The sequence below is a fragment of the Carcharhinus amblyrhynchos genome, chromosome 14 (genome assembly GCF_965287045.1).
Source record: "Carcharhinus amblyrhynchos chromosome 14, sCarAmb.v2.hapA, whole genome shotgun sequence".
NCBI lineage: Eukaryota > Metazoa > Chordata > Chondrichthyes > Carcharhiniformes > Carcharhinidae > Carcharhinus > Carcharhinus amblyrhynchos.
In genome coordinates this window covers 1,491,777-1,516,259 of record NC_137337.1, presented here as the reverse complement: position 1 = coordinate 1,516,259, position 24,483 = coordinate 1,491,777, and the positions used below count along the sequence as shown (strand labels likewise).

Below are 24,483 nucleotides of genomic sequence, written 5' to 3'. Positions count from 1 at the left end.
ATCTCAGCCAGTATGGGAATTGAACCTGTGGTGTTGGTGTCGCTCTGCATCACTAGCCTGCTATCCAGCCAGCTGAGCTAAATCGACCTCCTCGAAGGGTTATAGGATGAAGGGAGTTACAGAAATAGGGAGATGGTGAGGGCAAGAAGGACCAGAACTCAAGAATGAGAATTTTAAATTTGCAGCATTAGCAATCTGGAAGCCAGTATTTAGCAGGGAGCGTAGGAATGATCGGTGAATGATCTTGGTGCAAATTATGTTATAAGCAGCAAAGATTTGATGAGCTCTAGTTCATGGAGTTCAAATATGCAGTCAAATTGCCTGCTCTCTTTCTCTCTCTCTCTATCTCTTACACAAGACGGGACAAGGGGTTGGTGGAGGGGAAACAATGACTGTGGGCCTGTAATGTGGGATCTGTCAAGAAAAAAGGGGGTGGAGAATTGTGAGTGAATAACTGAAAGCTATCACAAAGTGAGTGGTTACGTCAGACACCCTGGGGGAGAGGGTAAGAACAGAGGGTGCAAATTACAGTCTGTCTGTGCTGAAGGCAGAAGGAAAAAGGAGTTCAGGGAAACTGCTTAAATTGCAGAGTTTCCAGAGAGCAAATGGAGAACATTTTTTGGAAAGGCTGACAGGAAATTCCAGAAAACAAAAGGATTATGTTTCCACGGAGTGGGTTTTTGGGAACATGGCTGAAGAATGGAAAAAAAAATCTGGCTCACAGAAGCAACACGAGGTTGAAAGTTCAACTGGTCCAAGCTCTGGGCCTCCTGTGTATCAGTCCAAGGCTGCACACATTCTGCTGCTGTCATATGGTGCTGGACTCCATCCTGCTGCTGGTGCAAATACAACAGCTGAATTCAGAGGGAACCTAATTCCACCACCAGCTCAACTCCCTCTACCCGCCCCCTCCCCAACGCATATCCTTTGGCACTCCTAGTGAGAGTGTCCCAGGCTCAACCCCTTCACAGCGCTCTGACTATCAGAAGTTTCATTGAGACCCTTTTCCCCACCCCTCTGTGGACTTTGACCCTGTCCACCTACTGTAATGATGTATGAAGTAATGCTCCAAATCGATCTTTTCTACTCCAATCACTCTCCTATAAAACAAAAATAGTCATTTGTGAATAATTTGATACATGGTTTGTGGTGAGTGTACCATCCTTGAGATAACAGGTGACTTTGGACCAATGGTTCCCGAAATTCTCCACCTGGGAGTTTTCCTCACCTCATGTCTTGTTTTGTTATAGACGCAGTAATAGAGATTGATCACTGTGTTTGGTCAATAACTTTATTATCGTTGTATCATGTGATATAAAGATGGTCAAAGATGAAGTAGATTAACTTTGTATTTGCTCATTCAGCCATTCCTCTGCTGCTCCACCTCAACAAAGTTACCTCGACATTCCAACAGAACCTCATTTCTAAAGTATCACAATGGATGTACAGACTGAGGTGGTGAAAGTTGTTACAGAAATACAATCCTGAACTCTTAGGCAGCTCTCTTCAAGTCTGAAAAGTCCAAATTTCTTCGTTCTTCATGTCTCATGCCCCTGATGTTGGTGATCATTCAATCGATTGATTTTTTTCCCTTCTCTCCAGGGCTTGGTGACCAGAGTGGGCACGCTACTTGAGTCAAGCTCTGGCAGTAATATAAGAAAAGTCAGACCTTCTAATGCTATCTTGCTGCTTCTTTCTTTCTGTCCCGATGCAGAGGTGGTTTGAAAGAAACACAGTCTCATTCACATTAAAATGGCCCGGCTTGTTTTGACAGCTGGGATTAGGCCCTTGACTTATGGGGAGAGGCTGAGGTAGTTTACACTGGAGGAGAGAAAACTCAGAGGGATCTTACAGACACTAAAGGTTACAGACAAGATAAATGTCATTGGAGTGAACCTTAGCCTGTACCTTGAGGATGCAAAGCACGGACTGGGCAGGGAAATCAAGCTGAGAGGAATAGAGGTTCAGATGGAACCTCCAGTTAAATTATATTTAATCTACTCCAAAGTGTTTCACTTTCCAGATTCTACAAGGAGTCTTAACATCCTATGTCAAAGAGTATAAAGAATGACGCCACCATTTAGATATAACAGCATTACAATCCATCACGCAAACCAGCCTCCCATCCATTGACTCTGTCTACACTTCCCACTACCTTGGCAAATCAGCCAGCGTAATTAAGGACCCCCATGTACTCTGGACATTCTCCCTTCCCTCTTCTCCCATCAGGAAAAAGATACAAAAGTCTGAGGTCATGTAGCAGCCAACTCAAAAATAACTTCTTCCCTGCTGCCATCAGACTCTTGAATGGACCTACCTTGTATTAAGTTGATCTTTCTCTACGACTGTAACACTACATTCTGCAATCACTCGTTTCCTCCTCTATGAATCGGAGATGAGGGGGTTAGCCTATGAGGAGAGATTGAATAGACTGGGTCTGTACTCGTTGGAGTTTAGAAGGCTGAGGGGGGATCTATATTTAATATATTTAGATATATTTAAGTCACAGGGAGATAGGTTTTTGATAGACAAGGGAATTAAGGGTTATGAGGAGAAAGCGGGAAAGTGGAACTGATCCACTTCAGATCAGCCATGATCTTGTTGAATGGCGGGGCAGGCTCGAGGGGCTAGATGGCCTACTCCTATTTCTTATGTTCTTATGTATGTTTTGTCTGTATAGCATGCCAGAAACAATACTTTCCACTGTATGCTAATACATGTGACAATAAATCAAAATCAAATCAAATCATGTGGTGGTGAAGGTACCGAATAGATTGTCACTGGAAGCAGTGGCATTGATTGTAACAAATTCAAAAGAATGTTGAGTTTGGATGCTGTTGGTGGCTGGAGCTGCAAGGTACTGAATGGCCATATAATCAATTGGATAAGCTTCTGGGGCAGATTGGAATGTGGGGTATTAGAGGCACTGTAGGGTGTGATCTTTTGGAACCGTACCATTCATCAGTTGAATCAGCACAAACTCTTCCAGTCCTGCTCTTTCCAACTTATGGTGAGACACAACAACCCCCGAAGAAGTACCATTGCCTTTTCTCCCAGTCTTTATACCTGGTTGTTGAGCATTCTGTGAGTACAAAGCTCAGGAAAATAGAGGGGCTCCAACATCCCTGAATCTCTGCTCCTTTCGCACTATGCTGGTGTCATTGAGCTTTCTTGTTGTGATGCTGGAGTCTGGGCTGAGAGTCGTGGATGATTGATCCATACCATCACTCCTGGGAAAAACACTCAGCGTATTCTCCAGCATGGACCAAATGGAGAATGCATGTTATCGAACAGCAAAGCAACTATTCTTACTGCTCATGGCTAATTCCCAAACTAATCAGGAAGATATATCAATTGTAAAAAGCTTCAAATAAAGGTCATAGAGAATCATTAGAGGATATTTGTAACTTGAGTGGCACATTCCTCAGTGTTTGAACATGACCAAGCTGTAAAGAGCTTCATCATCTTCTGTGATTCCTGTCAGGGCTGAAGAATCCAATGCAAGATCGGTGTGGCTGTTCACACAACTAGCATTCCATGTTGTTGGTTATTGGAGCAAACTTTATCAGCTGTGCCGCTGCTGGCCTTCATCTGGGCACATCTACATATTGGCAGCTTGGCAGATGGTTCTGGAAACATACTGAACCAGATTTCAGTCCTTGCCTGTTTGGATGTTGTCAGGAGACTGGGGAAATATAACTGATTTTAGGGCTCTGAGATGTAGGCTGGAATTTTACCGCCTCACCTGTACCAATTATGGGGCAGGCGAGGCTCGCAGAATGGAATTCTCCATTGGCCTTGGGCGGGATTTTATGAGCCTCACCCAAGCTAGGTCATAAAGTCCCACCCATAGAGTCTGAGGAGGATATATGGAATTAAAACCCAAAAAGGTCTTTTGGGAGCTGTGGTGAGCATGTGCACAACTTGCTCTGACTTGTTATTTGGCTGATGTAGCTTAACATTTATTGGTTGTGCCGAGTGTTATTGCAGCATTTGAACATGTAATCATTTGATCTGATTCTCAGCTCTCGCACCACCATTTATGTCGTTCACTTTGCTTGTATTGTCCTTATTAATCCATATTAAATTTCATCTGTCTTTATTCCTGATGTGCAATCGTATTATGGATTGCTGCTGTGTCTCATTGCATTCTTTGACCACGGTTGCTTAAAAACACAAGAGCCTTTGCTTTTGAGGGCTAATGATAAGATTTTGTAATGTACTGGATACAACAATCAGATCAGCCAAATGACAGAGGTTCGGTATGAAACTGCGTACCAGGCACGCTGGCAAGAATAATGTTGTGCCGTATTGGTTCAAGGATCAAGATATCCAGCCACAAAGAGCAGGAAATGCTTTGAGTCAAGTAAATTAGATGAGGCTAAGGAGAGGGGGATTAACATTGCGGACTTACATTGGCCTCTCATTTAAAATTCTAATTCTTGTGTTTAAATTGCTTTAAAGCAGGGATTCCAAAATGGGGTGCGGGTTTCCAGGGGGTGCTTGAAGCTGGAAGCAGCCACATGACTTGTAACCATCAGTTCAAACGTGGAAAATTTTAAAGGAATTAATAAAATCGGATGGGTCAGTCAGAGGAAGAGCTCCTGGGTACTGGGAGGAGCGCTCTGAGGGGCCATCTATTGAATGGTCCATTTGATTTACTCCATTTCATTGTTGCTGGGCAGAATGGCCCCTGGCCAACCACTGAGTCAGACAGCATGATGGCACAGCAGTTAGCACTGCTGCCTCACAGCACCAGGGACCCAAGTTCGATTCCCAGCTTCAGTCACTGTCTGAGCGGAGTCCACACATTCTCCCCCTGTCTGCCTGGGTTTCCTCCGGGTGCTCTGGTTTCCTCCCACAGTCCGAAAGACATGCAGGTTAGGTGAACTGGTGTGTGTGAGGTTGAGTGTGTGCAAATGTGAGAAGGATGTGAGTGTGTGTGTGAATGTGAGAGAGAGAGAGGGATGTGTGTCCATTATGAGAAGCAGTTTTCCAGCATCATTCATTCCATTAAAAATGACCGATATATTTTTAATCAGAGAACTTTTTCATGATTACCAGATTAATATTTGCATGGATATAACTAGAAAAGACTTGTTTACATTTGATTTTTTGCGTTTGCATTGGGGCAGGCTCGAAGGGCTGGATGGCCTACTCCTGCTCCTATTTCTTATAAGAAAAGGGCACTGGCATTATGCGAATGCTTGGCATTCCCCGATGTTCTTGGTAGCTCACTAGGGGGTTCTGTGGCTCTCAAAGTTCAGGAAACACTGCTTTAAAGCCTCAGCGCTCTCTCCCACTTTCTCTCTCTCCTTTCTGTCTCTCTCTTTTTATATATATTCTCTAATCACCTGATAATCCTTCAGAACTCTCCATTTCTCTAACTAGCATCACATCACTTCAACATTAATTGCCTTCAGGCGCCTGGCCCAATGCTTTGGAATATCCTCCTGAAGCTCCTCCATCTCCTCCATTCAAATTCTCCTTAAAAGCTAACAATTTTACCAAGCGGTTGGTTACCCCTCCTGATATCTCCTCTTTTGGCTCACTGTCCATTCCTTTAATTGGGATTGGACATAGCATTGGCACAACATTGAGGGCCGAAGGGCCTGCACTGTGCTGTAATGTTCTATGTTAATTATATCTCTGTGAATCACCTTGGATTGTTTTCTGTATTATGAGATAAATACAGTTGGCACTTTCACATTTAAAGAGTAATTCTCTGAGAGTCTGTGCCCACCTGAGAGCTTCACCTGCAGGAAGTAAAGATATACTTTCCATACTGTTCCAAGCTGCCTGCACTCCTCAGTTATGGTCGCAGCAAAATCAGCCTCTTTCTGTACACGTAGCCAACAGGATGCTCAATATTCCTTCAGCTTCACCTGGTGCCATTTAAGTACGCAGAGAGATGCATGTGCATTTATTTGTACACAGAGAGGAACACAAGCACAAGATGTATACTCACACATGTACATGCATAGAAACAGTACATAGAAGGACAGGTATATGCACATACAAACACACATATAAGCAAACAAACTGACTGACACACATGCATGGACTCACAAAAAAAACCTACAGGCTCATTTATACAGGCACACACATGAACAGATACAGACATGCACAGACAGACTCAGGCATGTTCTCACAAGCAGACACAGAAACACACATATAAGCACAAATAAAGGCAGATGCAAACATGCTTCCGTGCATAGGCAGAGTCCCACATGTCCATAAGTATGTGGGTGAGATTGGATCCTATTCTCCAATCTTGCCCACAGCTGGGATTTTCCAGTCCTGCTGCAGTGAACAGAGATTTTACTAAGCGCTAAATTGTCCATTCTCGCTGGCAATGGCAATGCTGTGTGCAAGGGAAGAGAATTCCGGCCATGTTTAGAACTGTTTGATCAAGTGGAGGATAAACACCACCACAAACCATTTAGACCAAATCATCTGCTTCTGTGCTGTAACCTCGGTGTATTCCTTTGTAATCTCGTTCACTTTTCTAGTTTGGTACAGGAGGTGTAATCACAGTATTACAGTTTAGATAAGCACTTTTTGTTACAAAAATAAAAAAGATTTAGATTGGAAAATGCTGATAGCAAATGTTTATGGGTGTAAGATTTTTAACAGAATACTGATCAGCTGGAGCACAACAAATCAAGACCAAAGACTGTGGAGCCTTCACATGGAGTGGACTTTAGAGACTAGATGATAATTCCACTTGGGAATTAGGGCTGCAGGGTGCCATAGTGGTTACCACTGCTATCTCAGCACCAGGGACCCGGGTTCAATTCCCGGCTCAGGCCACTGTCCGTGTGGAGTTTGCATATTCTCCCCGTGTCTGTGTGGGTTTCCTCCAGGTGCTCCAGTTTCATCCCACACTCCAAAGATGTGCAAGTTAGGTAGATTGGCCATGCTAAATTACCCCTTAATGTCAGGGGTAAATACATGGGGCTGTTGGGGTTAGGGCCTGTGTGGGTTTGTGGTCTGAATAGACTTGATGGGCCGAATGGCCTCCTTCTGCACTGCAGGATTCTGTGATTTGAGGATGCTGAGATATTGTTCACCCCACCCCCCTCCAACTGTAGCATCATACATTCTCTCCTTGTTTTTATCTTTCCATTATAAATCCTTGTGTTCTCATTTATAACGGAAAGTTCCTATGTAAACTTGTGACAGTGTAATGACAGTCTCCTGCCAGTGCTGGCACTGCAGTATGTTAGTTTTCATTGGGAATTTCCATTCAGTATCGAGGCAGAAATTTATTACGGAAAAGTTGACAGGACTTGTGCGCAGATGTAAAGTTTGTAACATAGATACGTAACCCCCCACGCTGCAAATACTGTGAACATTTCCACACACGACTAGGATATTTTTAAAGACTGTTTAATATACAAAAAAGCAGTAATTATCGACAGTGGAGGTAATTGGAAACAGAAGAACTTTATAACTGAGACAATTTAACAATACCTTACTGACAACTTCCCATTATCTGTTGCAACTTTTCTCTTTTCCCTCTTAAGCAAATACTCACCCGAGCATCTCACATCAGGTTTTCATTTGGATTTTTTTTTTAAAGGAAAGACATCAAAGATTTAATTTTAAAAAATTCCATCTGTCCTTTAGCGCAGAGTCTCTTGCTCAGTCCAGCCAGCCCTGAATCTGTACACCCAGCATAAATACCCGTTATTTGAGAGGTGATGGGGAAGGAATCGGCTTAACAGAAAGGCACAAGTTCAGCAGCTCAGCGGAAAGCTATGGAACACACAATCACATTGTCTCTTTGGGTCTCCGCTTACGTACAGAGTTTATGTACAGAATTGTCGGCTTTTTTTCTGAAATAAAGTGAGGAAACTGTGGATGGGGGGGTGGGGGAGGATCTGCTAAAGTCATAAAAAATGAATCACCTCCTAATTAGTTTGTTCTAGGCCCTGGATGCACCAACTCTTCGCTGTGTTAAGTTTGGCCTCAAACACCCATTTGTTATAATAACAGAAAGAAAGAATAAAACAAACCCTTACTGCATTCCATCCACTTCACTAACTGACAGCAGCCCTGGCTCTCTGCCAATCCCCTGCATGCACTGAGCTTATGTTCCACACAACCTGAGCGCCAGCCAACTCTTTGAATCCTCATCCCTAGCCCCCTCCTTCCCCTCATCCCCAACTCCCGCTCCCCCTCTCCCTTAGCTGTCCGCTCATACTATGTTTAGCCAAGCACCCCTCCCCTTTGCCTCCTGTCCCCTTTCACCTCTTTCCGATCTGCCTCTTTCCTGTTCTCACACTCGCTACTGCACCACCCCCTCCTCTTTCTCCCATTCCCACCTTTCCCTTCCCTTCCCCTCTTACATCCCCCCCCTTTCTTTTTCCTGTCCTCCCCTGTGGCTCCCCACCCTTCTGGTTCCCTTCTCCACCTCCTCTCCCCTACCTTCACCCCCGTCCCTCTTTTGTCCTCATCCTCTTTCTGCCCTCTCCCCTTTCCGCCCTCGCCCCCTTTCCACCCTCACCCCCTTTCCGCCCTCGCCCCCTTTCCACCCTCACCCCCTTTCCGCCCTCGCCCCCTTTCCACCCTCACCCCCTTTCCGCCCTTGCCCTCTTTCTGCCTTCATCCCCCTTTCTGCCCTTGCCCCCTTTCCGTTGCTCTGCTACCTCCTGAATATTGAGACTGACAAAAAAGAGAGAAACGGGAGAATTGTGATTCCAGATTGCTGACACTGCACACCTGCCAAAGAATTCAGGCAGTTCAAAAGCAACCCATCCTTTTGAAACATTTTAAGTAACATCCCATGGCTTCCTCACAGAACGGTTTCTAAACCAGTTCAATGTGTTTGGCACCAGGAACATACTTTTGACTTCTCAGCAGTTTTTTCATCCTAAAGACTCAGTCTGTTAAAATCTCTGGTGCCTTTTGTTTCTCATCTTTTCTTTATTGTGTTTTTATTCTGAGAATAGGTCCCAACGAGACCCCTCCCTGCCTGTCCAGGTTTGAGTGTGAGTGGGGAAAGTAACCAAAGCGGATTCTGACTGTGGGATCTCAATCACCCTAAAGTTTAGTTAATTGACTGAGTGCCACAAGAGGAAACCAAGCCTTGAACTTGACCAGATGGTGGAGTATGTGGGGTGGAAGAGAGCGGGGGAATGAGAGGGGTGAGGAGGGAGTGGGGGAGTGAGATGGGGAGGAGGTGAGGGTGGAGAGAAGGTGGGGGAATGAGAGGGGTGGGGAGGGGATAGAGGTGGGGGAGTGGGGAAATTGTCATTAGAGATTACAGTCAGGTTCTCCCCATCCCTAATGCCCAGTCTCCTCTCATTGTTTGATAAGAGTCAAGAGGTCAAGAATCTTTTGGCTAGAGCTCAGAAGCAAAGAAGGTGCAGTTATTTTGTTCAGTGGTATAGGCCACCAACTAGTGGGAAGATGTAGAGGACCGCATTTGCAAGAAAATTACAGTCAGGTGAAAAATGTAGAAGGTAGTTACAATGGTGGACTTTAGCTATTCAAATATAGACTAGGAATAATGGTGGCATAAAGGGCAATGAGGGGCAATAATCCCTAGTGTAAACATTTTCCACAGCCGTATCTTTCTAATCCACCAAGGAAGGCACTGCTGGTTGGAAACAAGGTTGACCAAATGGATCAAGTGTCAGTGGGAAACATTTAGCAAATGGTGATTATTATAAGAATACAGATTTAAAGGAACTGGCATTGGAAGCAAAAGGAAAATATTTTCACACAGGGTGAGTGGTTAAGGTCTGGAATGCACTAAGTGAAAGAGTGTTGGAGACAGATTCAATTGAGACATTCAAAAAGTAATTAGACAGTTATCTAAAAAATGAACATTGTACAGGAGAAGGCGAGAGAATGACAGTGTGTAAAATACTCAATTAGAGAGCCAGTGAATACACAATGGGCCGAGTGGTGTCCTTCTGCACTGTAACAATTGTGTCTTTCTGAACTATACTGACCAAAATGATACATTTGTAAACTTGACCCAATTGCAAGCTTTGACCCTTTACCTCTTGTTCAAAGGTTATAATTTTAAATCCCATTGCAAAGCATTTTGTATATATTTCAGGCTAGCACATATAGTGTAGCACTGAGAGAGCAGGCACCCGTCAGGGGTTCAGTACTGAGAGAGCACTCACCTGTCAGGGGGTCAGTACTGAGAGAGCGCGCACCCGTCAGGGGGTCAGTACTGAGAGAGCACACACCCGTCAGGGGTTCAGTACTGAGAGAGCACTCACCTGTCAGGGGGTCAGTACTGAGAGAGCGCGCACCCGGCAGGGGGTCAGTACTGAGAGAGCACTCTCCTGTCAGGGGGTCAGTACTGAGAGAGCACGCACCCGTCAAGGGGTCAGTACTGAGAGAGCACTCTCCTGTCAGGGGGTCAGTACTGAGAGAGCACTCTCCTGTCAGGGGGTCAGTACTGAGAGAGCACACACCCGTCAGGGGGTCAGTACTGAGAGAGCACACACCCGTCAGGGGGTCAGTACTGAGAGAGCACTCACCCGTCAGGGGGTCAGTACTGAGAGAGCACTCACCTGTCAGGGGGTCAGTACTGAGAGAGCACACACCCGTTAGGGGGTCAGTACTGAGAGAGCACTCACCCGTCAGGGGGTCAGAACTGAGAGAGCGCGCACCCGTCAGGGGGTCAGAACTGAGAGAGCACACACCCGTCAGGGGGTCAGAACTGAGAGAGCACACACCCGTCAGGGGGTCAGTACTGAGAGAGCACTCACCCGTCAGGGGGTCAGTACTGAGAGAGCACTCACCCGTCAGGGGGTCAGAACTGAGAGAGCACACACCCGTCAGGGGGTCAGTACTGAGAGAGCACGTACCCGTCAGGGGGTCAGTACTGAGAGAGCACGCACCCGTCAGGGGGTCAGTACTGAGAGAGCACGCACCCGTCAGGGGGTCAGTACTGAGAGAGCACACACCCGTCAGGGGGTCAGAACTGAGAGAGCACGCACCCGTCAGGGGGTCAGTACTGAGAGAGCACTCACCTGTCAGGGGGTCAGTACTGAGAGAGCACACACCCGTCAGGGGGTCAGAACTGAGAGAGCACACACCCGTCAGGGGGTCAGTACTGAGAGAGCACACACCCATCAGGGGGTCAGTACTGAGAGAGCACACACCCGTCAGGGGGTCAGTACTGAGAGAGCACTCACCCGTCAGGGGGTCAGTACTGAGAGAGCACACACCCGTCAGGGGGTCAGTACTGAGAGAGCACACACCCATCAGGGGGTCAGTACTGAGAGAGCACGCACCCGTCAGGGGGTCAGTACTGAGAGAGCACTCACCTGTCAGGGGGTCAGTACTGAGAGAGCACACACCCGTCAGGGGGTCAGAACTGAGAGAGCACACACCCGTCAGGGGGTCAGTACTGAGAGAGCACACACCCGTCAGGGGGTCAGTACTGAGAGAGCACTCACCCGTCAGGGGGTCAGTACTGAGAGAGCACTCACCTGTCAGGGGGTCAGTACTGAGAGAGCATGCACCTGTCAGGGGGTCAGTACTGCGAGTCAGCACCTTCAGGAGAGGAGGGGGACCCTGTACCCCAGTGAGAGTCAGCACCTTCAGGACAGGAGGGGGACCCTGTATCCCAGTGAGAGTCAGCACCTTCTAGGGGCAAGACTGGGATTTTGATGCTCATTTAAGATGATGATGTGTAGTAATCTTTTCCCTCAAAAGACTGTGGAAGCAGGTTCATAAGAGGTTGTGTTTTATTGGGGGTAGGCAGGAATGTGGATTTGAGGTTACCGTCAAATCAGTCATGATCCTATAGAATGGCGGAGCAGGCTGGAGGGGCCAAGTGGCCTACTCCTGCTCCTATTGTATGTTCATAGTCTAGCTGCTGGGACCTGAGTGAAATTTGCATAGGAGTGCTGTTTGAAACATGTTTCCTCTTTGATGGGGAACTGCCTGCCATTTACTGCCATTTCCTCTCTTGCTTCAGGTGGGATCAGGAATTTCAGCAGCTTTTAAAATGCACACCTTTCCCTCCCCATTCCTTTGTTGGATCTTGCTGCAGTGAGGCAAGCAAATTTGATCATTTAATCTGAAAAAGCAAGCCAACCTGTTGTGTTCTCACATTTGCTCCTAAGTGCGAGGAACTTTCCAAAGGGGCCATGTTTTTCAAGGTTCTGATGTATTTTTCTTATTAATAAAACAAAACCAAACTTCAGAAGTAGCAGACCCAGATATTCCTCTAAATTCAACTTTGTAAAAAATTGTGCATGCAAAGATTCTTGAACTTACAAAAGAGTATTCTGGAATTAGGTGAGAACAATTGGGAAAGGAGCCATTGTTACATGTCTCCTTAGCTGTGGTTATACCCTGGCATTGCTCCACATGCTACATTTCTGTATCCTCCGAATAGGTAAGTAAAGAAAGCGCTCGTGTTTATGTAGTAAGGCCAGGACATTCCATCGTGCAGTATATTCAATGAAATACTTGTGAAGTAAAGCCGTTGTGGTATGTAAATAATTGAACAACCATATTACTCACAGCAGGATCCCACATGGTGCAATGTGAAAATGAGCAGATAACCTCCATCTGGTGATGTTGATTCAAAATAGTGGCATGGAATCTTTTATATCTACCTGGGAGGGCAGATGGGGCCCTCAGTTTAATGTATCATTTAAAAGACAACGGCCAGAATTCTCCTCCTTGCTGTCAGTGAGAACAGAGAATTCGGCGATTAGCCAAATCTCAGTTACTGCAGCAGGTCCAGAGAATCCCAGTTGTAGACAAGGTCAGAGAATCCGTCCCAACACCTCTGATATCGCAGCATTGCACTGAATGTGTCAGTAGGAGTTTGTGCTCAAATCTCTGTTCAATTCTCTGGAGCGGAACTTGAACATCCGATTCTCCAGCTGAGAAGAACTTGGGATGGGCAATAAACCTTAGCCCTACCAGTTTGGCCCATATCCTGAAAATGAACTTTATTATGAAGATCCTCCTCTGCAACCTGTGCCAATTCCAGCAAATACTAAGCCATCATTAGATGCCAAAGAGAGATGTGTTCACTCAGTTCTGACTGTGGCGTTCAACCCTGACCAGGCTGCTGCTCGTGTGTGAAGTGGGGAGAAGGACAGGGAGTTGGGTACCTATAAGTAACCTTTTCCCGACCCTATCACCTCCATCTCCTCAATAGCATACCTCACAGGATGCAAAGCATAACTGGAGGCAGATAATGATCCTCATGCCATGCTGCATTACAATGATACAGCCTCATGTAGCGTTTTGAGGGAGGAGAGAGGCATTGATAGAATATACTTTAGTGAATTAAGTACTTTTTTGACTCTTTTCCCAGTGTGCTCACTTGTTAACCATGAAACTCACTCTCACTCTTTCCATATATGTCCACACATACAGAGGTTCCAGGGATGGCACGAGATGGGAGCATGAGGTCGAGTCTGCATATAACACAGCGACAGGAGTGGCTCCAAAGCAGAGATACCAGCCCACATCTGGAAGCCAGCAACTGCAGTATGCACTGCAACAGCTGCAACAACAACAGCAGCAATCCCGACAGCTACTGGACACCAGTCGAGCCCGGCACCAGGTAAAGGGGGTGAGAGTCTCTTACAATTGTGACGTTTGTAAGATTGTTATGGCTTGTGACTGTGTTTCTAATTTAAGATAAAATGAAGGTGGTCATGTGACCTGTTGTGAAGTTTAACGGCAAACCTGAGTAGCTTGCTTGTTAAGATGAGAGAGGGCCCAGCTTATTTTGTTGGGAATAAGGTGCAAGGTGTTTACACTTGTAGACAGTGGAAACATCCTGTGTGCTAATAATAGATAGATGGACTGATAGTCTCCAAAGACTCATAAAACATTTGAGAAATTCAGATTTATACCACAGTTGTGGTGTTTATACTACCATTGACTGCCAAGATGAAAGAGAGTTTAGCTTTCAAGGATTTCCACCAGGGTGCAAGGCCTATGTGATTCACACTGGCATGCAGTTGCACTTTAAGAGGGGAAGCATCTAAAATATCCTGGAAAACTCTCAGGGAATGTTAGTCTGCCAAAATCTGGGAGAGGAGCTATAGGCAGCAAGATGCTGTGAATGGGATCTCGTATTGAAAAGACCAAATTCATGAACAGTGAAAATGAGGCTGGAAGATTCTCTTAGTTTATGTTGGAGGAAGAACCTCCAGGAAAAAAAAATCTCATTGTATAAGGTAGATTTGAAATTAAAAATTCCCACGCTGAGAAAAGAAAAGTAAACCTACAGTTGTTAAGAAGCATCTTGGAGTAAATGCAGGAGAATTGAAATGTGTTTACGGTTGTACCAAAAACAAAAGGAGGACATTCTGCTTTGTGGTTTAAAATATGAGTTGCCTGCAAAGATAATATTTAGTCAATAGTGCTTTTGGTTTTTTGTTACAGTAGGAGTCTTTAGTTGTGAAATCTTGTCATAAGAACATAAGAACATAAGAAATAGGAGCAGGAGTAGGCCATCTAGCCCTTCGAGCCTGCCCCGCCATTCAATAAGATCATGGCTGATCTGTCGTGGCTCAGTTCCACATTCCCGCCCTCTCCCCATAACCCTTAATCCCCTCTCTTATCAAAAACCCATCAACCCGCGTCTTAAAAATATTTAGCGAGGTCGCCTCCACCACTTCAACGGGCAGAGAATTCCAGAGATTCACCACCCTTTGAGTGAAGAAGTTCCTCCTCAACTCTGTTCTAAACCGCCCCCCCTTTATCTTGAGGCTGTGCCCCCTAGTCCTACTATCCTAGTCTCTCCACCTCTATCCTATCCATCCCATTCATCATCTTATACGTCTCAATGAGATCTCCCCTCATTCTTCTAAACTCTAACGAGTACAAGCCTAGTTTATTCAGCCTCTCCTCATAGCTCAACCCCCTCAACTCCGGCATCAGCCTAGTAAACCTCCTCTGCACTCCCTCCAAGGCCAAAACATCCTTGCGTAAGTACGGCGCCCAAAACTGCACACAGTACTCCAGCTGCGGCCTCACCAATGCCCTATACAGCCGCAGCAAGACCTCCCTACTTTTATATTCAATCCCCCTCGCGATGAAGGCCAGCATCCCATTCGCCTTCCTGACCACCTGCTGCACCTGCAAGCTGGGTTTTTGCGACTCATGCACAAGGACCCCAAGGTCCCTCTGCACCGTCGCCTGCTGCAGTTTTTCGCCACATAAGTAATAATCCTTCCTACCATTATTCCTACCAAAGTGGACCACCTCGCACTTGCCAACATTAAATTCCATTTGCCATTTCCTGGCCCATTCGCCCAGCCTATCTAGATCCTTCTGTACACTCTCCACACCCTCCGCACAATTTGCCTTTCCACCAACCTTGGTGTCATCAGCAAATTTCGACACCCTACACTCGGTTCCCTCCTCCAGATCATCTATATAAATGGTAAATAGCTGAGGCCCCAGCACCGACCCCTGAGGCACTCCACTGAGGCCATCCTTTCAGTTATTAACTGGAAATTCAAGTATATTTTAAAACTTATTGGTCTCTATGGAGATCATAACAGAATGAGTATGGCTTTGATTTGATTTGATTTATTATTGTCACATATATCAATATACAGTGAAAAGTATTGTTTCTTGTACGCTGTACAGACAAACGGGCAAAGGGAGAAGAGTGGTGCCTAGTAAGGGGGGAGGGGGTAAGCATGGTAGCAGATAAAGCACCTGCAGCACTGCTGCATTGTGAATAGTAAATAGTGTGCAGCGGTTCCTTTCAGAAAGACTGAGGTGATTATGTCTCTGGACCCCAGATCTTTTGGAGTGTATTAAGAGCGATTTCATTGTGTGGCTTCATCAATCTGGTGTGGCCTTTGATATAAGAACGTAAGAATTAGGAGCAGGAGTAGGCCATATGGCCCCTCAAGCCTGCTCTGCCATTCAATAAGATTGTGGCTGATCTTTTCATGAACCCCACTAAGCTCCACTACGCTCCATTTACCCGTCTGCTCACCATAACTCTTAATTCCTTTACTTTCAAAAATTTATCTACCCTTGCCTTAGAAACATTCAGTAAGGTAGCCTCAGCTGCTTCACTGGGCAGGGAATTCCACAGATTCACAACTCTTTGTATGAAGAAATTTCTCCTCAATTCAGTCCTAAATCTGCTCCCCCTTAATTTAAGTTTATGCCTCCTAGTTCTGGTTTCACCTGTCAGTGGAAACAATTTCCCTGCTTTTGTCTTATCTATTCCCTTCATAATCTTATATATTTCTATAAGATCTCCCCTCATTCTTCTGAATTCCAATGAGTATGGCCCCAGTCTCTCCTCATAAACCAACCCTCTCAACTCCGGAATCAACCTAGTGAATCTCCTCTGCACCCCCTCCAGTGCCAGTATATCCTTTCTCAAGTAAGGAGACCAAAACTGTACACAGTAACTCCAGGTGTGGCCTCACCAGCACCTTATACAGCTGCAGCATAACCTCGATGTTTTTAAACTCCATCCCTCTCGCAATGAAGGACAAGATTCCATTTGCTTTCTTAATTACCTGCTGCACCTGCAAACCAACTCCTTGCACAAGACACCCAGGTCCCTCAGCACAGCAGCATGCTGCAATGTTTTACCATTTAAATAATAGTCCATATGAAAATGAGATCTTTAATCATAACATTATTTCAAACTATAGAAAAGAAAGCAGAATCCTTGCATTTGTACCAGAAGATTGTCTCTGCGCATATCACGGTGGCACAGTGGTTAACACTGCTGCCTCACAGCTCCAGGAACGTGGGTTTGATTCCCGGCTTCAGTCACTGTGTGGAGTCTCCACACTTTTCCCATGTCTGCGTGGGTTTCCTCCTACTGCTCCAGATTGCTCCCACAGTCCAACAGATATGCTGGTTAGATGGATTGACCATGCTAAATTCCCCCCTGCGTACCTGAACAGCCACCAGAGTGTGGCAACTTGGGGATTTTGACAGTAACTTCATTGCAGTGTTAATGTAAGCCTACTTGTGACAATAATAAACTTAAAAACAATGTTTTATGCAATGAATTACTTTATGGACTGAATTAACTGTTGAGGTTGGTATATGTTAGCCAAAGCTCCCACTCTGTGTTGGACCAGCTTAAATAATAATTTCAGTGCTCTGGGTGTACAAGATATCTAGAATTCTGAAGATAAACATCTGACTGTTTTGACCGAGCCTAATTGTCCTGTCGTTGGGAGGTGCTGATTCTTGCTGGGCACAGTCCCCTTGGGCATTAACAACCTGCTGGTACCTCACCCATGGAACGTTTCCCCCGTATCAGACCTAATCCCCAGTCAAATCTACACGGACACCAATAATACAAGCAGACACACAGATAGTGTGAGGTGTAGTTCAGTGTGTAGCATTCTCACCTTTGAGTCAGAAAGTCGTATGTTCAAATCCCAATCCAGAGACTTGAGTACATATTCCAGCTTAACACTCAAGTGCAGCACTATCAGAGATGCTGTCCTTCAGACAAAGAGTAGGCCCTGTCAGCCCTCTGCATGGGTGTAAGATTCGGTCAATGTTTGAAGAAGCGCGGGGGAATTCTCCTTCGTCTTCTGGTCAGTATTTATCCTGCAGTAAAAATCACAAGAAACAGATTGCCTGCTCATTATCCTGTTGATGTTTGTGGGATCATGCTGTGTATAATTTGGCTGCCTCCTTTCCTGCAATACAACAGTGACTACACTTCAAAACTATTCAATTGCTTTTGAAGTCCTACTCTCATCTCAGCATGATGTACAGTGAAGCTGAATTCAGGGGACCTAAAAAACTGGTGCAATGCTGGACCCAATTTAGAATCGAGTTACAGATTAGTTGCAGCACAGGAGGCAATTTGATTTATCGATTTCCTGCCAGCCCTCTGCAAGAGCATTGTAACTGGTCGCATGCCGCTGCACTCTCATACAAAAGGTACTTATCTAATTCCCTTTTGAAAACCACAATGGAGTCTGCCTCCATTATACACAGTGCATACCACTTCCTAGACATTCAACGCAAAAAGAAGTTTATATTCCATGAATTGAGCCTGCTTTGTCCATACCATACATGTACCAGGAACCAAATTGGTCAGGATGCCCTAATTTCAGCTTGTATGCCAACATGAGACTGGCATAATTTTCCAGCTGAGCTTGCCCCAAGTCCAGAAAATCTTGCCCAAGGTCACTGGACCTTTGCATGGTCCATGTCCCACTGCCCCTGCTATGATTCCCGCAGCAGAAGGACTGGGAAAATTCCGCCCTAAAAAGTCCTGATTGTAAGAAGTTTTAACAAGCTATAATTGTGGTGTTAGATTTTGGATGGAGAAAGGGACTAGAAGACTCCTTCATCACCTTGTTAGCACATGTGCCATGTGATGAGGTCCTTGACCAGGAGGGGCCCTGGTCTTATTCCTAATCTATCTTGAGTGGAACATGGGAGCAGTGGGTTTATTGCATTCTGGGCAATGGAAAAGGAAAGCCTTAGGCAGAGTTCCGGCTCCTGAAATACTTACTACACAGGTCATCACCATTAATCTGTGCTGCTGTGTTACTTCCAGCAGCAGATATCACTTGCTGCTAATTTGGTATGAGCTAGTGATCACAGGTGTATCGCCAATCTGACCTGTAATTCATTAAATGCAGTTATACAACAGAGATCCCCTTTGGCTCATGCAGTTTTATTAAATAACCACCGATTGCTTTTCCTTAACAGAGTCAGAGTATTACACTAGTATTACACTGGAAGCAAGCCAAAATAGTGTGCGGAGGCGTTCCTGGAAACTGCTTTCCCTTGAAAAACAATAGGGAGTCAAAGGAAAATATGTTTCCGATTGACTGTTTTTCGCTGAGGGTCAGGATCTCTCCAGCTTCAAGTGACCTCCACAAATTGCAGAACATTACAAAGTGAATGTCAAGGAGTTTGTTTGTGTTTTAAAAAAATTATAATCTAATGGGATGTGGGCGTCACTGGCTAAGCCAATATTTATTGCCCATCCTGAATTGCCCTTGAGAAGGTGGTGGTGAGCTGCCTTCTGTAAGTGCTACAGTCCATATGGTGTAGGTACACCCACAGTGCTGTTAAGAAGTAAGTTAGTTCCAGGATTTTGAACCAACGGCTGTGAAGCAACAGTGATATATTTCCAAGTCAGGATGGTGTGCAACTTGGAGGGGAAATGAGAGATGATGCTGTTCCCACGACATTGCTGCCCTTGTCCTTCTTGGTTGTGAAGCAAGTTGCACACAGCATCCTCTGGATCCAGTACAATGTAGATTGCAGCTATATCGTACTGGAAGAACTCAGTATTGAGTCCTGTGGCAGTCTCTAAGAAGTCTCACAACACCAGGTTAGAGTCTCTGTACCTCAGTCCCCACTCCTGTAAATGGTGACAATCTTTCGTATAACCTTGCTCAAATGATGATAAAGTTCTCTTCTGAATAATGTTTAACTTGATTGTTCATTTCGAATCTTGCTTCCTTTCTGATGTTTCCCAGCTCTGTCTGAGCAGCCTGATGTTATCACTTAATGATTCCTGCCACTTATTTCAAACAACTGGGACGTGTATTGGTGAATGCAGCTGTAGAGGCATGTCACTCAATACAAGCTTTTGTTTTAATTTGAAGATTACAGAAACCATGTGTGGCTGCTGCTGAGCCAAGCCATAGTATTCATGTTCACAGTTAATGGACAGCAACAGCATAACCTCATGCACCCTGGACACCAGCCAGCAGCCTATATTAATATCCCTGCTCTCAATTCAATGGACAGTTAGCTTTGTACTCAGAAATAGGTGAGCCATATGCTCTAATGACCTCAACTGTGCACTTACAGTGGGAGCAAACACAAGGCTGGAGGGATATATAGAGAAAGCACATATTGGAGTGTTTAGACAGGGCCACCTCCAGGAGAGGAAGGGGACCCTGTACCCCAGTGAGAGTCAGCATTTTCAGGAGAGGAGGGGGACCCTGTACCCCAATGAGAGTCAGCACCTTCAGGAGAGGAGGGGAACCCTGTACCCCAGTGAGAGTCAGCACCTTCAGGAGAGGAGCGGGACCCTGTACCCCAGTGAGAGTCAGCATTTTCAGAAGAGGAGGGGGACCCTGTACCCCAGTGAGAGTCAGCACCTTCAGGAGAGGAGGGAGACCCTGTACCCCAGTGAGAGTCAGCACCTTCAGGAGAGGAGGGAGACCCTGTACCCCAGTGAGAGTCAGCACTTCAGGAGAGGAGCGGGACCCTGTACCCCAGTGAAAGTCAGCACCTTCAGGAGAGGAGGGGGACCCTGTACCCCAGTGAGAGTCAGCACCTTCAGGAGAGGAGGGGGACCCTGTACCCCAGTGAAAGTCAGCACCTTCAGGAGAGGAGCGGAACCCTGTACCCCAGTGAGAGTCAGCACCTTCAGGAGAGGAGGGAGACCCTGTACCCCAGTGAAAGTCAGCACCTTCAGGAGAGGAGGGGGACCCTGTACCCCAGTGAGAGTCAGCACCTTCAGGAGAGGAGGGGGACCCTGTACCCCAGTGAGAGTCAGCACCTTCAGGAGAGGAGAGTCTTTAATCTGGTGTTCTGAGACTTCTTACTCTTTTTCAGAGTCATACAATCCTTACGATACAGAAGGAGGCCATTCAGCCCATTGAGTCTGCACCAGCTCTTCAACAGAGCACCTTACCCAGGCCTTATTCCTGTAAGTCCATGTATTTACCCCACTAATGCCCCTAACCTACATATCTTTGGACTCTCAGGGGCAATTTAACATGATGAATTCACATAATCTGCACATCTATGGACTGGGAGGAAACTACAGCACCCAGAAGTAAGTCACACGAACATGGTAACAATATGCAACTCCACACAGTCACCCAAGTCTGGAACTGTGCTCTTACTTTTCTTATGATTCTGAGAAGAGTGCTCTTTGAGTGATTTGGATGGATTACTCCATGTAGAGTCATTCTAAAGTTGAGGTAGAGATAAAAAGAATAGGGAAATCTGAGATAGAAGAGAAATGCTGAAATACACAATCGCTCAGCCTTCTCTTGAAATGTTAACCTGGCTTCTCCCAGAAGCTCTGTGCATTTCCATCATGCTGTATTTTAACATTGAGAAATTGCAATGTTCAGCAAGCCCTTTGCTATTCCCCTCCATGCTTCTGGATCCTGTGCAGGAGCTTGGTTACTGGGTGAAACTGGGCCACGTACGACAGTTTCTGAAATAGGGGACTGAAAGGGAAACAGCTTTGACACCCACCTCACCTTCAACCCAAACACAACATCTTCAGATAGCACTCAACAAAGGAACAGTAAAGTGGAACAAATGGAGGCCTTTTTTTTGCTAACTTGGAATAGTGCTCAGATTTCAGTAGCCTGTGATTGACTTGCTATGCTTTATTTAATTATATGATTCAATAAAAATACATTCTTTCATGGCTCCCCTGGGATCAGTCTCTACATGACTGCAGAGGCATTCCTGTTCTGAATATTAAGCACTTTGAAGTTCTTCTTGGCCAGTGCTGCTCAATAACTTTCTATTTAATCTTAAACTGTGCTTTGCTCGAAGAATGTGCGTCTCCTCAGAGTGGTCAGATGTGAGTCTATGGTTTTAATCTGACCCTTTCACGTGGAGCATAAAGGTTCATCGCTGCAATTCCTCTGTTGATAAATGAACAGAGCGCAAGAGGGGGCAGCACACTCACCTCCATCTGAATGGGAGTTTGTCAAGCTGACTAGACCAGGAATGGCAAGTCAGAAGCAAATCAGCACAGTCTCTGCGAATGTGATTGAATAATCACCAGTCTGGCTGTGACCATTGCTAATGATGTGGAGATGCCAGCATTGAGCTGGGGTAAGAACAAAAAGAAGTCTCACAACACCAGCTTAAGGTCCAACAGTCCTCAAATAAACCTGTTGGACTTTAAGCTGGTGTTGTGAGACTTCTTTCGATTGCTAATCACAGCCCATTGAGTCCGTTCAGTCCATGTGGAGCTCTCTGAATGAGTGTGTAGTTTCCATGGACAGAGCCACCCTCAGACAGTCATCTGTGTCTTGTTCAAATAAAATCCCTCTGCTCCAGTCTGGGAGGCGAGCTCCCTGTTCACACATCAGCAAAGTGCCACTTTCATAGTCTGTCCCACTTCCCCTATTTTGGTGTACCCTCCCCAATGTATGAAGTTGCACATATTGAATCATTGTTGCAAGGGAAAGCACAGATAATATTGCAATGGAAAGTATGAAGTTTGGTGTAGGCTAGAGTTTACAATGTCTTTATGGAGTGCCAGACCTCCCATTGTTCTTTCATCTTGGAGTGTTCAATGATTGTCTTTCAACCACATGGCACTCGTCCATCTGGCACTCACACAACATCGGGAGATTAGTTCATTGCAGAGATTTCTCTGTCATGGATTGTACGTATAAAAATGTTTCATTTGGAGCTGAAAAATAAACAATTTTTCAATCTGTCTCTGGTCCTGAGTGCAGACCCAGGTGTAGAAAGCCAGTGGCTATTTGAAGTCATCTGCATGACAGACTCAGTGTCTACAAAGGAGATGCACTGAACAAGTACAGCAGGGATAAGATACATGGAATAGGTTGGTTCATTCTCAACAGTAATAGCAGAATATTGCAAAAGCAAAAGAGCACGGATGCTGCAAGTCTGAAATAATAAGTGTTCGAAATTCTCAGCAAGTCTGGCAGCATCAATGGAGAGTGAGAGAGCGAGAGACAAGAGTTCACGCTTCAGACCTCTGATTTTTCATCAGAGCGGAGAAAAGTCAGAAATGGAATAGGTTTAGAGCCAATGAAAGGGAAGGTCTGTGACAGGGTGAAGGGCAGGAGAGATTAAGTGACAAAAAGTTTCATGGTACAAAAGCAAAGGGACGAGTCATAATACAGGTACAGAAACAGAAGATGTGTCTCGATTAGATGTGAATGGCAGGGCAGCAAATGCAAAATAAAGGAATTAAAAACAAGAAGAAAATGAACCAGCAAAAATCCTTTTGTTATTTGATCTGTCATGTATTCCACACTGTGACAAGCGTTCTATCTGTTCTTCTGAGAGGGAGATGGAGCCTCAGTTTAAGATTTCATCCAAAAGATGCTAGACTCCCTCTGACCCTCCAATAGCACAGCACACCCTCAGTACTGACTATTCAACAGTGCAATATTCCCTCAGTACTGACCACTCAATGGTCCAACATTCCCTCATTGGAATTAAGAACTAGGAGGAGTAGTCAATTCAGCTCCTCAAGCCTGCTCCACCGTTCAATATGATCATAGCTGATCTCATCTCAGCCTCAACTCCACTTTCTTGCCCATTCTCCATAACCCTTCAAACCCATTACCGATTAAAAATCTAACTCCTCCTTAAACTTACTCAATGTCCCGACATCAACCACACACTGAGGTATCTTCAAAACCCTTTGAGAGAAGTAGTTTCTCCTCAACTCTGTTTCAAACCTGCTACTAATAATCATACCCTAAAACTATGACCTCTATGTCTATTTTGTCAATACCTTTTATCATTTTTTATTCTTCAATTAGATTTCCACTCATTCATCTCAATTCTAGACAGTACAGGCTTAAACTACTCAAACTCTCTTTCATAAGACAAATCCTCATCTCTGGAATCAATCGAGTGAACCTCCTCTGAATGTGTCTAATGACATTACATCCTCCCTCAAATAAGGGGACCAAAACTGTGCACAGTACTCCAGGTGCGGCCTCACCATTGCCTTGTATCGTTGCAACAACACTTCCTTACCTTTATACTCTATTACTTGATCTATAAATGCCAAAATTCCTTTGCTTTCCTTATTACCTGCATACCAGTGTGACTTATGCATGAGGATGCCAGATCCCTCTGCACTGGAGCACCCCAAAGTCTCGGTCCATTTAGATAATAAGTTGCTTTTCCATTTTTCTGACGAAAATTGATAATCTCACATTTATCCACGTTAAACCCCATCTTTGGCATTTTTGTCTAACCTCTCTATATCCATTTGTAAATTTCTTGTTTCCTCATTGCAACTTACTATCCCACTTATTTTAATGTCATTGCAAGTTTGGCATTAATACCTTTATCCCTGCATCCAAATCATTAATATAGATTGGAAATAGTTGGTCCTGAGGACCGGGCACTATAAAGATCCACTACTTACAGCTTACCAACCAGAAACAGACCAATTTATCCTGACTCTTTGCCTTCTGTCAGTTAGCCAGCCTTCTTTCCAAGCTAATAGATTACCCCTAATTCCATGTGCTCTTATCTCGTGTATTAACCTTCTGTGTGGCATGGTGGCACGATGGTTAGCACTGCTGCCTCACATCTCCAGGGCCTTGTGTTCGATTTCTGGCTTGAGTCACTGTCTAAGTGGAGTTTGCACGTTCTCCCCATGTCTGCATGGGTTTCCTCCGGGTGCTCCGGTTTCCTCCCATAGTCTAAAAGACACACTGGTTAGGTTGATTGGCCATTCTAACTCGCCCCTTAGTGTCCTGGGATATATATGTTAGCAGGATTGGACGGGTGAATATG

General features: G+C 45.2%; 1 protein-coding gene across 4 annotated transcripts in view; it reads left to right on the top strand.

The window, feature by feature from the left end:
* Nucleotides 1-24,483, top strand: part of ttll5 (tubulin tyrosine ligase-like family, member 5) — a 291,222-nt gene that overhangs the window by 229,776 nt on the left and 36,963 nt on the right. For 3 of the 4 annotated variants that reach the window (XM_080202144.1, XM_080202141.1, XM_080202145.1), the window contains exon 29: nt 13,378-13,576. In XM_080202144.1, the coding sequence (XP_080058270.1) occupies nt 13,378-13,576 (199 nt within the window). The remainder of the gene's footprint in view (nt 1-13,377; nt 13,577-24,483) is intronic. The other variant, XM_080202142.1, reaches the window with a different exon arrangement.